Source organism: Echinococcus granulosus (assembly GCF_000524195.1).
Source record: "Echinococcus granulosus chromosome Unknown EG_S00032, whole genome shotgun sequence".
Taxonomy (NCBI): domain Eukaryota; kingdom Metazoa; phylum Platyhelminthes; class Cestoda; order Cyclophyllidea; family Taeniidae; genus Echinococcus; species Echinococcus granulosus.
In genome coordinates, this window is record NW_020170412.1 from 196,853 (window position 1) to 212,489 (window position 15,637).

General features: G+C 43.6%; 3 protein-coding genes across 3 annotated transcripts in view; 2 read left to right on the top strand and 1 right to left on the bottom strand. All coding sequences in view use genetic code 11, as the record gives it.

Moving 5' to 3' along the window:
• On the top strand, positions 1–4,201 carry EGR_04832 (DNA-binding protein D-ETS-3; the record flags this gene model as incomplete). Its single annotated transcript, XM_024494081.1, has 3 exons — positions 1–580; positions 1,895–2,115; positions 3,554–4,201. The coding sequence occupies 3 exons, from the start codon at positions 1–3 to the stop codon at positions 4,199–4,201; spliced, it is 1,449 nt and encodes a 482-aa protein (XP_024351470.1).
• A 383-nt stretch (positions 4,202–4,584) lies between these two features.
• Positions 4,585–11,816, bottom strand: EGR_04833 (hypothetical protein; the record flags this gene model as incomplete). The annotated part of the gene is made up of 11 exons (XM_024494082.1): positions 4,585–4,661; positions 5,585–5,679; positions 6,068–6,202; positions 6,568–6,727; positions 7,721–7,883; positions 8,252–8,683; positions 8,979–9,157; positions 9,381–9,517; positions 10,383–10,612; positions 10,836–10,961; positions 11,712–11,816. 11 exons carry the CDS (start codon positions 11,814–11,816, stop codon positions 4,585–4,587), a joined length of 1,839 nt encoding a protein of 612 aa, XP_024351471.1.
• Positions 11,817–12,228: 412 nt separating this feature from the next.
• Positions 12,229–15,637, top strand: part of EGR_04834 (Zinc finger protein 589) — a gene marked incomplete at both ends in the record, with an annotated part of 13,100 nt that continues 9,691 nt past the window's right edge. Inside the window, one exon of the mRNA XM_024494083.1 lies at positions 12,229–13,514. Coding sequence (XP_024351472.1) covers positions 12,229–13,514 — 1,286 coding nt within the window. The remainder of the gene's footprint in view (positions 13,515–15,637) is intronic.

Genomic DNA, 15,637 nt, shown 5'->3' on the forward strand with positions numbered 1-15,637 from the left:
ATGGGCACTGAGTACTTCGCATCACAATCGGAATTCGCTAGCGGGGCATACCCCTCATCCACCTCCTACTCGTCCACCTCAGATGGGATTTTATGCTACGAGCAGGACCCACGTAGCAGCGCTTATTCCAGTCTGATTCGGCAGCAGAATACTACTACTAGTGGGGTGTACTGGGGTGAGACAGACCTCTATCAGAATAGCGGAGGTTATCACTTCGAGGCGTCACCTGCATACCACTTTACTGGCTTCCCTTCTTATGGGTACTCCACCTCCTCTGGTGCTGTCTCCACTTCCAGTTCGACTAGCGCCTACCATCATCAGGGAGTTTGGTCAGGCACTGCTTACCACTATGGAAGAACTGGGGGACCATCACAGCCCTCAATGTTCTATACTACAAGAGCGAGACGAATGCGACCCCACGGGGCTGTGGGAAGGATAGAGGGGAGTACTGAAGGAGGAGGAGAGAGGAGTAAGGTATATAGGTCGCCACCGCCTCAGCCACCACCACTACCGCCACAATCTTCTTCAAACTCAACTAGGTTGTCACAGGGATCACCGACGGTTCAGTGGAGGCCTCAAGGTGAGTTGATTTACAGTCAAAAGGTGGTTGATGTGATGCATATTTTTTTATTTATTTAAAAATAAGGATCTTACGAAAGAAGCAACTTATGATCTCTCACTCAGAGTGATATTGGAGGCTTTTTTCACAGCCTTTCACTACGTAAACATTGCATAAAATCGGTTTTACAGAAGCTACCTTATTTCATTGAGACAGCTTTCAGCGCTTAATCAGAATAAACGATTAGGGGTTCGAACAAACTTCTGAGTGTTAAAAATGCCAATTATTGCCCATTAAAGTCCAACAATCTTCTTGATTTTGTCCAGTTAAAACGCATATTTTTACCCTGTCAGTACCTACACCAAAACCGCATAAAGCCGCAAAGTTCATTCCCACAATTTTACAGAGAAATGTGGGAATTAAACGCAGAATCTCAGTGAATGCTGTAGAGGTGTAAAAAACCCTTTTACGTCAATAAGGCAGTGATACGGTAGCAGTGGCCTCACTTTCCCACAAGCAGGCAAACCGTAATATGTGGGTAATCCCCGTTTTCCACTCACGCCCTATCGAGTCATTTCCTGGCATGGTGGTGAATAGACAGTGGAATGTTGGGAGGAAGGGGAGAGGGGAGCAACCGTGATTTACCATTGTTACAAATCTTGCCACCCCAATACCGCGCGTCCGCCTGCTGCACATGAGGAGGAGGGGAGGGAGTACACGTGGGCATGAAAGCTCCTCTACCCATCCACCTCCTCTCCCCTCCTCACTCCGTCTGCTCATCCACCCGGAAGCCATGATGCATTTTGACTAAAAAGTGTGCTGGTACTCACCAGCTTCTTTCCCGCTCTTCTCAACATGCGCACACAAAGGGCACCCACAGGAGTAGGCAGGCATTTCGGAAGCTCCTGGTGCCCGGTTCTTCGCATGTGTCCTGCCTTTATGTACAGCAGCGACCGTGATGGTCATAGTCATGAGACAGCGGGCATTTGGGTAGTGGTGCTGGTATCCAGAGAGATCCTGGTGCAATTGGTTGAAACGGAAACATGCAAAATTGGTTCGGCAGAATGCCTAAGACACTAGGAACTCCCTTTGAAATTTGCCTCCGATGAATAGAAACTGATTTTCTTCTCCTGATGTTTCGACTGTAGCACCTGAGCAATCCGTTTAAGGCGTTATACTTCAAACGACTTTGGTATCACCTTCATTTTTGACGTAAAGGTCGCCTGAGAGTCTGCTGTTATAGACTAAGTAGAACAGCATAAAACCATCGTAGATATTTAATCGTGCGTGACTGGAAGGTCCTATGCTTGAAGTAGACATCAATTCGCATTGCAGGCTCAGGACAGATTCAGCTGTGGCAGTTTCTGTTGGAGTTGTTGGCGGATAGTCGCAACTTGGCCTGTATTACGTGGGAGGGCACCAATGGCGAGTTTAAGCTCGTCAATCCCGACGACGTGGCGCGTCGATGGGGTGAACGCAAATCGAAGCCCAACATGAATTACGACAAGCTGAGTCGTGCCCTCCGCTACTACTACGATAAGAATATCATGAGCAAGGTGAGCCTTCTCCATTCGATACCATACGCAACTATGGAACTTTTCCCGGTGTATGATACTACCATGTTACAATTTAAATGATTGACAACACCATTGCTTGCAAAATGAGCAGCTTCATTCTTTGGCCCACAAACGGAAAATTGGTTTGGTGTGGCAGTTCTCCTGTCTTCTGTACCCCACATTGTTTTCAGTATCGTACATTATTTGATTCACGGATAGATTCACAAATTATTGAGCAATAGGCAGTTTAGATATTTAAAAATCTTTCTGACTTTAATGACTGGTACCTAAAATGGAGCTACTGAATTATTGCCATTTGTAAAACATGCTATATTGAGCAATGTTGGAAGTATTTGTACTCACGCTGTTAAAGCCCAAGAAATAAGAAAAGTGACCAAAATAAAACCATTTAAACTGATTTTGTTGTGCACTTGCATGTATTTCATAAATGTTAATGCCCTGTTACACAGTTAAAGTTTCCCCATTCTTTCTTGAGCCTACTCAACGCGTGTCTTCCTCAACCCTTATGTTCTCAGAACTGTGGTTACGAGTACACAATTCACCAGTGCCCTAACAAATTGCCTTAGATAAGTCTTTGCTAGCCCCAGAAAGCTCTTTATTTATCTCGATCATACTTTTAACCGTAATTTTCTGAGTTTCTGGCTAGTTTGTGCGTTGTTCCTATTATCAAAGATTGATGAATTTTAAAATCTCACAAAACCATTGCATTTGGTCATTTCTGCTAAACTCTAATAATACTATGCCCAAAAGGGTCTAGTTTGCTTCAAAACAGAGATAATGTAATTCGCTTTTGCATTCTTTTAAGAAAAATATTAACTACATAGAAACAATGCTAAGTAAAACGACCCAGATGCACTGCCAGACGTTCATTGGTTAACAAATCCGCGCCACCTGCCCTTCTCTCTATGCTGATTGGCCAGTTAACCGGAAGCAGCAAGCACTGGACTTGTTACCTGCTCAGGTGATTGGCTAAACGGTGGTTTTAAATTTACCCCAATTCCGTTTCACAAGTAAGCTTTGCAAAGTATTGTAGTTATAAAAATTAACAACGGCTAACTACTTATTACCCCCTTTCCTTATTGGCGTGCGCGAATAAAACATTGGAGTCGCTGAGTCGCAATTAGTTCAAGTAGCTTCAAATGGAATCTGAACCAACATCGGGTGCCCATATTTGATCCAACTGGGAATAAAGTCTTTCGATTGTAAAGAGAATTGGCGGAGAACTCATCAATTAAAGAATTTCCTAGTAAAAAGTTACAAACATAAGTCTAATCAGACAGTAAATGCACAACTAGATTCCCTTCGTAGAAACGTCCCCTTTTTGTCAAGCACCGCCATGGTAGCTGATAAATCAATATCGCCAAAAGGTTACCCCATGTATGAATGTCACATCTTTATAATTATCCTTTTTCTTCAGGTTCATGGAAAGCGCTACGCCTACAAATTTGATTTCACCGGTCTGGCTCAAGCCATTCAACCGTCCACTTGCGACGCTACCACTACCGCCGCCGCCAACGCTGCTTCCGCCGTCTCCCTCGGTCTCTCCACCTTCAGAGGCACCGAAGGCTCCCTCTGCTTTCCTCGCGAGTCTAATCCAAACGAAAACCAACAACAACAGCAGCAGCAGCAACGAAAGAACAACTCCAAACGACCTCATGAACCCTCTCCACCTCTACCACCACCATCGCTCCAAACCGTTCGAGATTTTGAGGATTGTGGAGCCAAACGCCATCACCAACATTCCACTGCTACGGGCTACCCTACGTCACAACAGTTTCTCGCTGCGCGGGCTGCAGCTGCTGCCGCTGCCTGTTTCTTTCCAGAAGTGCATCACAATCACAACCACCAACAACACCACAGTGGGGGAGGGTCGGTGTCAGTGACTTGCTACGAGGGAGCAGAAGCCTACCTGTCCCAGCCGCATGGAGGCTACACCAACGCCGCCCCGGCTTCCTCGCCCGGCGGCGCCTCCTCGTCATATCAGGCCAATCCCTTTGTTATGACAACGGTGGGGTATAATGTGGAGAGTCTGACCAATGGCGCAGTGAGGCGGACACCCAAATAAATGACCGGTGGATGAACATTCCTCATCTGCTTTTTTATTTATCACTTTGGGAAAGGAAAATAAACCAACTTGTGCATGTCTGTATAGTGAACGCATTTGAAGTATGAGGGAGAGGAGGCAAAGGGGAGAGATATACCATAAAGGGGTGTCGCGCACCGCTAGGGCCGAGATGTTGGAATAATAGACTGCTATCGGTATGTCATTGCTCACATTCGCTCCTTAGTCTATCACCCTCAATCAACAAACATGTAAAGAGGTCTGCCGACACATTCAAGAGGACATCTTGCAGAGGTTAACACTACTTTACCGGACAGCCGCGGGACATTCTGCCCGAAACCACCAATCATCACCGGAGCCACTAATAGGACACAATCTGGTCTGATCTACCCAGCGATGATTCCAAGACCGCAGAAAGTCGTAGAGGGGCCAGTGACTCCAGCTGGTTTTTTGTTTAGGTTCCCTGAGTTCGAACAGCGAGGACTTCAATGAGATCTATAGTTCGGCCAATCTATCAGCCAAACAGGAGATGAAGAACTAATCCAACGTATGTCCCACTTTTCTCTACCTTTCGGTCACATGTTTATTTGACATATCAATACCAAACTGTCATTAATTTCAGAGATGTTATCGCATTTAAAGGAAGAGGAAAGGCGCAGTGTGACTCCCGAGGCATTACGAGAATCGGAAGTGAAACAAGGCTGATTTGTTGTTCCCCCACATGGGAGACGCGAAGGAAGGAAGGCTGGCAAGACAGCCTTACTGATAACATCACATCATAATTAATCACCACCACTGTGTCGTTATCTTTCAATACAAACCATCACGAATAAAACAATCTTAGGGGGAGTTAATAAAAAAAGACGAGCCACGTTGATGGTTTGCATGCGGATGACTGTTCGGCTGTTCACGGTAGTTTCCTCCGAAATATCGGTAGTCAAATTATCTACAATCGTAACCTTCGACAAGTGTGACAGTCAAACGGGCATTTTACAATGAAACCGCAATACTTCCAAGAGACATCAAATTATAGCAGAGATCTTGCTATTATTATGAAAAATAAAACACATCATGGAATAAGTAAAATGATAGTGAATGGACTACTCAAGCGTCATTGAACCAGAGTGTATCGATGAGCTCCAATACGTGACAATGGAAGGTCGGAGCCACTAAAATTCAAGTAGACTAATTGGGTAAAGCGAATAGAAATATTCTTTACTTTTACAGAGAGACCGGGTTGCCCTTCAACTTGGGAAAAACAGATTTTGAGACCTGTGTCTCCCTTAAACTCACCAGCCTAAAATGAGGCACCATTATTAACACAGCTGGACAGGAATAAGTCTTAGAAGTCGAAGTAGTGATTCGTAAGATGTCAAAGACGCTTACCACCACCTGAATTGATGCATTCATAGACAAGTCGCTTTTCAATTTGCATCGGTTCCATTGTGGACATCCGCATTATCCACAAGTCCGGGGTGAAACTAAAGGTTGTTACAAGAGGAATAAAAAGTTATCAAGAGTCAATTTACAACAGTAATCGTAACTCGTTATAAAGCTCCTCACTTTTTCTATTAAAATACGTTTTGAGGATTTTGTCTTCTCCTCGGTAATTAGAGTGCCTTACTCGATTATCATGTACTACTCACCCAACGAATAAGTAGTATCAGAGTGTTTTTTTAGACGATTAGATATAATTATTTGTAAACCACCTACCAGAAAATTAACTGAGCAAGCGCAGAATTCACAACCACTTTAAGTAAAAACTCCCATTAAGTTGACGACAAACCATCGTAAGAGAGAGGGATTGGTCTTGAATGAACCCAAACCTGGCGCCAAATTGACACCTATCTTGAAGAGGGGAAGACTCACTCGGCTAGCTGTGCAGTGAGATTTTTAAGAGCAGTGGTACAGGTGTGAGTAAAGACTTTGTTCATCTCCACCTCCTCCACCTTCATGAAAGTGGCGAATTCGGCCTCCGAGCTCTTCGTATCGAAAAGCAAGGGCCTACAGATCACATAAGCAAAAAAGAAAACAATGAAATTGTTGGTTCTACCCACTGATCCTGTAGTAGGCAAATTAAACAAGTTATTGCCCAGCTTCCTTACAATCAGCTACTCCGACTTAAGGTGGTAAGTCATAAACAAAACACACGCTGACCAAACAACAGGACTATTTTCAGTAAGAAGGATTCCGCCAAACATTGAGAACCGAGACGTGTGAAACAAGCGCAATTGCACTTTTATTACAGTGCCGTATTTTTTATAAAATAGAAGGTTGTTACGTAGATGAATACATCAGTAAATGGATATGGAATGGATATGCGATGAATGGATCAACAGGTAGGTAGAAAGGTGGGGAATTAAACTGACCCGATCTCTTTTTCAACGAGGGCATTCTGAGCAACGGTAGCAAGGGCGACGACCAGACAGGAAACGCGATAGAGGTGATGCAGCAGACGTAGACGCGTTTCAAAATCCGTCTCCGCTGTCAGATTAGCCGATGAAAAGCTACGTTCCAAAGGTGGCGACACTGTTGAAAGATGGAAAGGTATGCACTACTGCACTGACAATAATAAGGAACATTCATTACATTGTCTTCGCTCATGTACTGGGGTTGACTACAGGACAGTGGAGGATTTGTAAAAACCAAAGCAGAAGAGTGGACAAGGAAGCCTCCAGGAACGACATTCAAGACATAACAAGGGAGCTATGCGGTAGAAAGATAACTATTTTAACTGGCAATATTCCCGGGCAGGCCTTTCTAGTCTTCCACAATTTCGCTACATCACTGGTAATACGGAGCCCGTTACTAACATTGTAACCCTTTTGTCTGTCAAAAAAAAGTTTAAGGATTTATACTTCACATTATCAAGAGCTAGTGATATATCCGTTTCAGTGAATGGAGAAGTAGGGAAAGGAATGAGGGAGGTAAAGAACCGACACACGTAACAACTAAGCATGAAATCAGTTTTTGCACGATTTGCCAGTACCTAAGTGACCTCACAATCAGTCTGTTAAACCAAGTAAAGAGGCAATACCTTGATCGCATTCCAGCCAAGTGGAAAGAAAGGAGAAAAGGCTCAATAACATGAATGAGGTCAAGACATTAAGCTTAAAATCGAAAAAAGTACTCTCACAGTTTACCTAAATGACTCAGATCATAATTTCAGGAAGAGAGTAGGGAAAAGACCTATCGGTACGAACGACAAGACGTTATCAAAAAGGCGGCGAAAAGCACTTACGTAAGTAAACAAATCCACAGTACCTTCTAAACCCTTCGAATCACAATACCGGTGAAGATAGGGAAAATGACATTTTACTAATTATTCAAGTGAAATCCAGTCCAAACCACTGCCCGGTCTCTACTTATGTCATATCAATATGGGAGGGATGGAGGAGACTTATCAGCACGCATAACAGCGAGAAATCGACTCAGAACAAAAAAACTGGCATTAACATAAACGAGCCTTGCAATTTGCTACCTACTTAAAATATTTCAGTAAAATTTCGCACGGAGACATACCAGCGCTGATGACAGCGAGACAGTCGTTGGTGGCCTTGAAGACACCCGCCTCGATGAGCATGCGCAGACCAAGGACCTCGAAGTTGCCCAGCGTTTCACCTCGCCCCGCCGCTGCGCTAGAGCGTGCCAGCTTCGCAAACCGCGTGAAATCCGACAAACTCACCTACAGAGGAGGAAACGCGTATCAACGACTGGCGTCAGCGAATTCTACACCAACGTGTATGCAGTAATTTTGACAAACTCGCCTTTCAACGAGCTGTACAATTCAAAGCAGTGAATCCATCTTAGTAGGCATCACCATAGATAGTAGATATTTAAATAACTAGGTATCTACAAAATTCATTAAAAAGACTTCTAGACTTTCCTACGGAAGAGGAAGTGCATATCACCGATCGGTATTAGCCATGGCACAATACAAGGCACTTAAAAGCACAAATGAGTTGGCACAACGGCCTAGTATCATTACAGAGAAGGAGCATTAACAGATCGAGCTCCAGAACACAGGAAACCCCCCTACGGCAAAACACTCACCGAAAGAAGATCTGCCTTCTCCTGAAGAAGTCGCAGCGCCACCAAGAAGCCCTCACGGGCAGTTCTACGGTTGGGTGCATCTTTCAACGCCTCCCACATCCGCTCCGTGGAGTCTAACTCCCTGATCAGGCGTTGACCCAACGGCGTGACTATTTCCTGCTGGGCTAGAGCAAATGAGGATGAGGAGTATTTGATGGCTGAGTAAGACCGAATTAGGAAGAGTGAAGGCTCAGTACTATTACATTTGCGCAGCTGGCTGGAGATCACTTGTTCCAGTGCGGATGCAGACGAGGATGCGGGGCCTAGATCTCCCAAAGGAATCCACGTGCCTTCGTTCTGATAGGCCAGGGAGAGACGTTTGATGCGATCCACATCGGCCTTGATCGAAGCTAGAGGAGAGTGAGTGGTGGAATAGGGCGACACTTGCGTCATCTGGGTAGAACAACACAAGGGGTCTGTTAGCCTTTAGGCTAAATGGTGCATCTACTGTGCCATAGAATAAGTCTCTGATCGCTTGGATTATGGCATCAGAAGTGCGAATCCAAGGCACAACATAACCATTGAACCATGAGCTTAGAATCTATTAACTCCTTCGTTCGTTTTCACTCAAGGGAACCACCACAGCAAAGCCTCAAATGTGCTAGAATATGTTGTGTCAAACCTCAGATGCAGGAATTTAATATCTTCCAAATTCAGCTTTTGCTCGGATAAGCAATATAAGCATTACCAGATGGGCAGGGGTGGTGCTGCTGGGATGCGAGAGCAAGCCCCCAGTGGGTTCGTCAAAGTTGACATGAAGGAGGGTGAAAGGGAGGATGTAGTTTGCTTCGTAGGCAATCCTAACCTCTCGAGAAAAGGGCATGAAACGCGCCTCTAGCTGGCCAAGCTTCAGTTTCATGTCGGGACCTGAAGGAGAGTAGATGCATAGTACCATATCATTGCCATTGAGAATAGAAATCACGGTAGTAAATTCACACCGAAAAGAATACTACAGTAATAATTGTTAGGTTCATCTCATTCAACCAAGTTAACTTACGGTCGCTTAATACAGCTACTGAAAGTGGCCATCGATGGTGAAAATGTACTTAATTATTTAAATATTGACTTAAGTAGTAAATTTAAGGCTAACTTTGAATGGTGAAGACCCGTAAAACTCGGCGGGTCATAGCAGAGGTGCCCGGAAGCAGAGCTACCAGCTGAGGTGCATCATTCGCTGCTCCGCCGACTAGAAAGAGAACCCCTTCACCGAAAGTTGAAAACGCCTTCCTAGGAGAGCAATGGGGACGAAATGAGTTTATTTAGACGGTGCCTGAGTCAGATAGATACAAAATCAGCAAACACGACTGAAAATCCACCGAATATGGATTGGTTATCCGAACAAAGTAAAGCCTATAGTATTTCAACCCGGTGACACAGAGGTCTACCATGATACTCATATTCTGGAGACATCAAATGCTGGCACAATCTCGATCCAATAGTTGTCTACATTTGTTGACGGCTTAAATGCGACTTAAGTCAAAGATTCAATTCTCTGGTGTTAGGATTTTCTATGTGATTAACACTCAGCTCAATGACGAACGTTATTACGCGGGTTTTAACAACCCTCCACGCCGACGACGTGGAAGTCTCTCCATGTCACCTATACTGGCGGTTTTTGAGCGCCTTCGTGAAGTTACAGTAAAGACGCTTCTAAACTCGTATGCCTCGGAGTGCTTTCAGAGAAAAATCGGGCTTTATATTATTCACAAAATCCTTATCTGCTTAATGATAAAGGAATTTGGGGGAGATAGAGATTTGCTGCGTTATAGGCATAATAACAACATCAATATCCTAAAATAGCATAGAAAAAGTGCACAAAGTAGTTTGCCGACAATACTGGACTAAATCAAACTTTAGTGATAATAACATAAGCGACTGGTCAAGTCATAAGGGGAGCAGCATGAAAACACTGAGCATGACGATCGCACCTCCACAGAATTGAAAAAGCTATAGGTACTGCTTTTTATCACAGAATGAAATCACTTTAAGATGAATAAAGAGGGATAAACTAATCGTGCAAACGTGCTTCAATTCACTCAGAAGATTAAAGAGACCTGCAAATAGGGGGAACAGTAGATGCAATGGAACGCACGCAAGTTCATCCGGTCTGAGACATTTGTACTGAGAGTAATTGAAGAAGCGAGAGGATGATGCAACTCGACGCGAGCTCAGTTGCTCATCAATAATAGAGAGGTTGCAGATTTCATCGAGAGCTAGCGGATTGCCGCCAAATTGAACGGATTGAGATAGCGAGGCATCTCCACTTAGATGTGTAATGTTAGTAAGGTCGTGCAGCTGTCGATGGTGTGGTGCAACTATACGCTGAAATTATGATAAATAAAAATTATTTAGGACAATGAAGTTGGGTTCGTATAATCGAACTTTGACCGTTAAAAGTTACAAGTTTAAATGATATTGAGACACCACGTGCAATTCGTACATTAAACCTAAAGGTAGGAATAATTAAAAGCAAAGAAATAAACTGAAATTTCTAGTAAACTAAACAAGGCAAATGAGAAGACGGGTAATAATGAAAAAAACTCACATCTGATTCTGGAATGTTGTGCTCCTCCAAATACTGCATCGAAACCCTAACACCGAGCTGCGATTCAATGAGCTTCAGCATTGCTTTAAAAAGTAGACAGTGATGTTCAGGCGTATAACACCTCGGCTGTAATAGAGAAGCAACGTGGGGGTGACTAAAAACCAGATCTATACCAAGCCAATGACAAGTGGATTGGTATGAAGCCAAAAAGAACCGTTAATTCATCAGTGAAAAACAAGGCGTGATTACAAGATCGCCGTATTTGACGCTCTACAATGCAGTAATTTATAAACCTACAAACAATCAGGAGAGCAAATCACTAGAAACAGAATCAGATATTACTGCTTTCCGGATAACAAACAACACTAACAGATCGGTAAATTCCTAAACTATATTTATCTTAGGTATAGCTTCACGTGAAGATAGCCACTTCACAAACTAGGCCAAGAGCAACCGTACGTTCCGCTAAATGCGCACACATAGGGAAAACGACTCTCACAAACATTATTAAAATAAAATGGCACTTAAGTGAATATTGTAGAGATTGCATCAAATTAATTTGCCCATTGATGGAATCTGGTTTTGGGTTTGAAAACTACTTTAAAGCCGTATTTCACGCAAGCGCGCCAACTGCTTAAGACCATAAAAACTGGGAAGACCGTCTGCAAAACTAGTTTGCGAAACCGCCACCAAGTGGTTTAACTCATCTTTATTTCAAGTAAAAAGCAAACAAGAAAGTTATAGGTCTTTCGGTCGCAATTTCACCTGTACTTTAGCACTAAAAATTTTCGATCCTAAAAAATTAATTCTCTAACGCATAATAGCTTTTCTAAAAGCAAATTTATTTGGATCGTTAAAGTAGTTTTGTACGTCTACCTTAATTGCGGGTATTTGAAGCTGTCTTGGGTGAAGGGCGCCGGGTATGTCGCTCAGATTTGATTTTTCTGTGTTAGTTGGGAGATGTTTAGCCTGTGCCTTCATATTTTTTTACAGTCCACTTATATACGTCTAGTTTTGCACAATCTTTCGTCCTGGCGCATTTCTAGTTCTTTTGATGTTCCCACTCGTGTTTAGTAATTTTTTTGGATACAGCTGAAGTTGTGTGGCTTATGTGACTCATCTGCCGACGTTTATTACCATAGACAGAATTCAAATACTTCCCGCTAGTTGTCGGTTATATTTACCATTTAACGTGTTTTTTATTGGGACTGGTTCTGTTCTTAAAATGGTCGTTACCCAGCTCAGGAGATAACTTTTATGATTAGGTGACAAGTTTCTCGCAATGTTGTGACCTATTCATTGCTCGTCTTACTATGTATCGCTTTTCTCACTGCTGACTGTCTTAGGGTACACCAATAATGGTGGAATCATACACACTTTTCATTCGCAAATCATGATCAAACCAGGTTTCTTGGAGCTCCCGTCGTCAAATACTTCAGTATCTACCGACTTTTGTGTGAATTACACTGATAACCTAAACATCGCGGGTGAACATCACCATCAGTCAATGATAAACTATCATGGTATCGACCAAAAGCCATACATTGACAAAGTGATCGACAATCCGTCCCCCTCCTTTCACCCCAATTCAAAACCTGAAAATGATATCGATGCACTTTTTCATTCCAGTAGCGTCGTCAGCGCTACTGAGCGTATAGGCGATGTGCCAGACAGCTTTTTAAATGGTCCCTCTACCTCCGAAAACAATGTAACTTCACCCTCTGGTCTAGTCACTCCCCCCATCCTCTCAGGCAATAAGGATAATCAACGAACTCTTCCTGAAAACGTTGGTGCAATAATTGCATCTCGTCTTAAAGTTGAAGACCGGGTCGATGGAAGCATGATTACACCCGAGGTATCACTAAGTCCCTCCATCGCAAATGGTGACAAACAGCCTCCACCTGAATTTCCTCCTCAATTCGGTCTTCCACAACTTCCTCCGCCGATCTCTCCCAAATGTGACGATATGCCCAAATCCCCCAACTCCCTTCACAAAGAACTTTCAACCCCCACACCCATCACTTCTCTCCATCCTCGTAACTCACCAGAAAAGTCTCTAGATCATGACACTCCTTCCACTGTCTCTCCTCCCGCCTCCCTTCCAGTTCTCCCACCTCCTGCCACCTTAACGAAACGTGAACCCGAGTCCACCTCTACTTCTCCTGTCTGTGACGATGCAGAATACGCAGCTGCAGCAAGAGCTGCTGTTGACAGTGTCGTCTGTGCTCTGGTGGGTAACAAGACACCCTGCACGACTGCTGCCTATGATCCTGCCCTCGTAGGCACCGGTACTGATCGGTTGTACTCGCTGAGCCTTGCGCCTGTTGGGAAAACGGACCCGGTGGTGGTTGCTACAGCTACCAACACCTCTACTACCGTTGCCGTTACTTCTGCTGCTACTTCAGCGGTTTCTGTGTGTTCCCACTCCTCCCTCCTCGCCTCTGCAGCGAGGGCTTCTGCTGAGGGTTTGATTTCTCTCACCTGCCCCACATGTAGTTCTATGGTATCTGTCAAGCAGTTGATGGCACGACAGCGCACCCCGGGAGAGGCGAAGCATGTCTGTGACACCTGTGGCAAGTCCTTTGTGCGAGAGGATAAGCTGAAGAGACACATTATGTCTATACATACGATGGAGAAGCCGCATGTTTGCCAGATTTGCACAAAGGCGTTCTCTAGAAAGTGAGTTTACTGCTTATTCAATTGGAATGTTTTGGAGGAGTGTGAGTACAAGATTTATTGTCTTGATCATCTGTGTTGATGTCTCGCCCTTGCATTTTGGTATTTTATCTTCCATCTGATCCTGTGTTAAATTCTGTAAGGTCCCCCCAGTATGGATTGTGGATTTTGATGGAACTGTTTTTGTTGCTTTATTACCAAGCTATAAAATGGCGTGATCTTAATTGAAGGCACTTTTGCAAGCTTAGTATCGTGAAGGCCGCTCTCCCCTAGCTTGATACCTCATTTACTGTCTCAACTGATTACCGAGGTCCGTTTTTGAAGAGTAAATGTGAATTGAGTTTATAAGAGGAAGTTATTGTTTGTATATTTATATTTGATCTGCGAATCCCGTGGATTGGCTTCCCTTCCGCTTCTACGATCATTTCAGTAGGCTTATGCTAGCATGTGGCGAGTTCTAATTGTGTTGCTTTAGCTCCCTCGAGTCCAGCACATTCAAACGTGTGCAACCTTCATTTCAAGAGTTGATATCCTTTAGGTGTGTATTTATCATAACCAAATCCGAATATGTAACTGAGGTGTCAACTGCAGTTCGTAGGCATAGGCACACCACTTTCAACCGTAAATTCCTCCCCTTTGTGTGATTGTAATTTCAACCGATTTCTAAGTTTCGTTCGTGTAACTCGAGCCGGATTCGAATACATTAGTAAAATTTTTTGCTGAAGTTTGCTTCCTAGGTGAGAATCTGGGACCTTCCTTTGCTCCATTTTTATGCCTGTGATCATTTCAAAATAGCTGTTGCTTTCGGATCGAATTATTATTCATTTTATTACCTCTACTTCCATCACTACTAGTATATTATCATTCACAAGTACCTCTATTAGTCAAGTTTTATGAATTGATGTTTTGGTAATGTAGCGACTCTAGGTCTGGTCAGATTTTCTTCATACGCTAGGTTGCTGGTTTGACTTTAGCCTCATCCAATTTCTTAATTCTCTCGGCACAATTTGAATCGCCTTTGAAGGTGCAAATAGGCTTCAGTGTCTTTGTTTCTTTTGTGCTTTTGTCGAGTGGCAATGTAGAATTCATGCGTTTCACCACTTTACTTTTGATCGCTTTCCATATTCATCTCAACGGCTATTTACCAGCACATGTTTTTGATGCGGGCAGGTTCGTCTTACTTCCCCAAGTGTTCATGGCCTGCCTTTTGGGGGGCTAATAGCACATTGCTAGCGCATTGTTTTCCGTTTTTCCCGGCCAACTCGAAACAAATATTACAAAGTTGTCTAGAATAGGGCATTTCTTCGACTTTTCATGGTTATGTAGAATTGTGTATCCAAGTTCACTTTCTTGAAAAAGTGTTCTCAGCATACTTTTGGGGAAAGCAATGCTTAAATTGACTTAAAAAAACTTAGCAGCGGTTTAAAGCTGGACTTCATATTTCTGCGTGTTCTCACATGTCTACACACTTTGTTTTCTTGTCTTTCCTTTTGCCTCCGTGGTCATTTCAATTGTTGTTTGGCGGCACTAGTTTGGGGCTTGAGTGGGATCACTCGAGCCGCTCTACGGCTAACGTGTTCTTGATAATTCACCTAAACACGTATTTTTGTGGCTAAGATTTGCTGTTTTGTCAGATTATCCCCATACCAGTAGTAGAGGAGTAAGTGTTCGTGACCGTTTCCCATTAATATTTCTCCACCTACCTTTGGCGGAACGAGTGGCTATGATTGTTCCATTTCAGGTAGAAACGTGTTTTCACATTCTTTGGCTTGATTGCAGTGTTTTAATGGGATTCTCCGTTGTCTGGACTGGCTCACAATATCGGTTTGTGTGACTTGAGCTACCATTTGGTGCTGTTTTTCAAGGCTTAATCTCCCTATCGCTTTATCTCTTCGGTTACTGTAGGATAAAGCGATTATATTTGCTCTGGGCTTGACCTAATTACTCACTTACCCATTGGTGATGCCTGGAGCTCAAAGACCGGAACCTCCCCTGACATCTGTCATCAGCATATTTCGCCCTGATCGAGACAAATACCCATATAGGTTAGAGACCATGAACCATTATTTGGTGAGAATTCGCCTGCTTTAGGTTTGGTCAAATGATTCATCCCTCTGGTGGGGGGG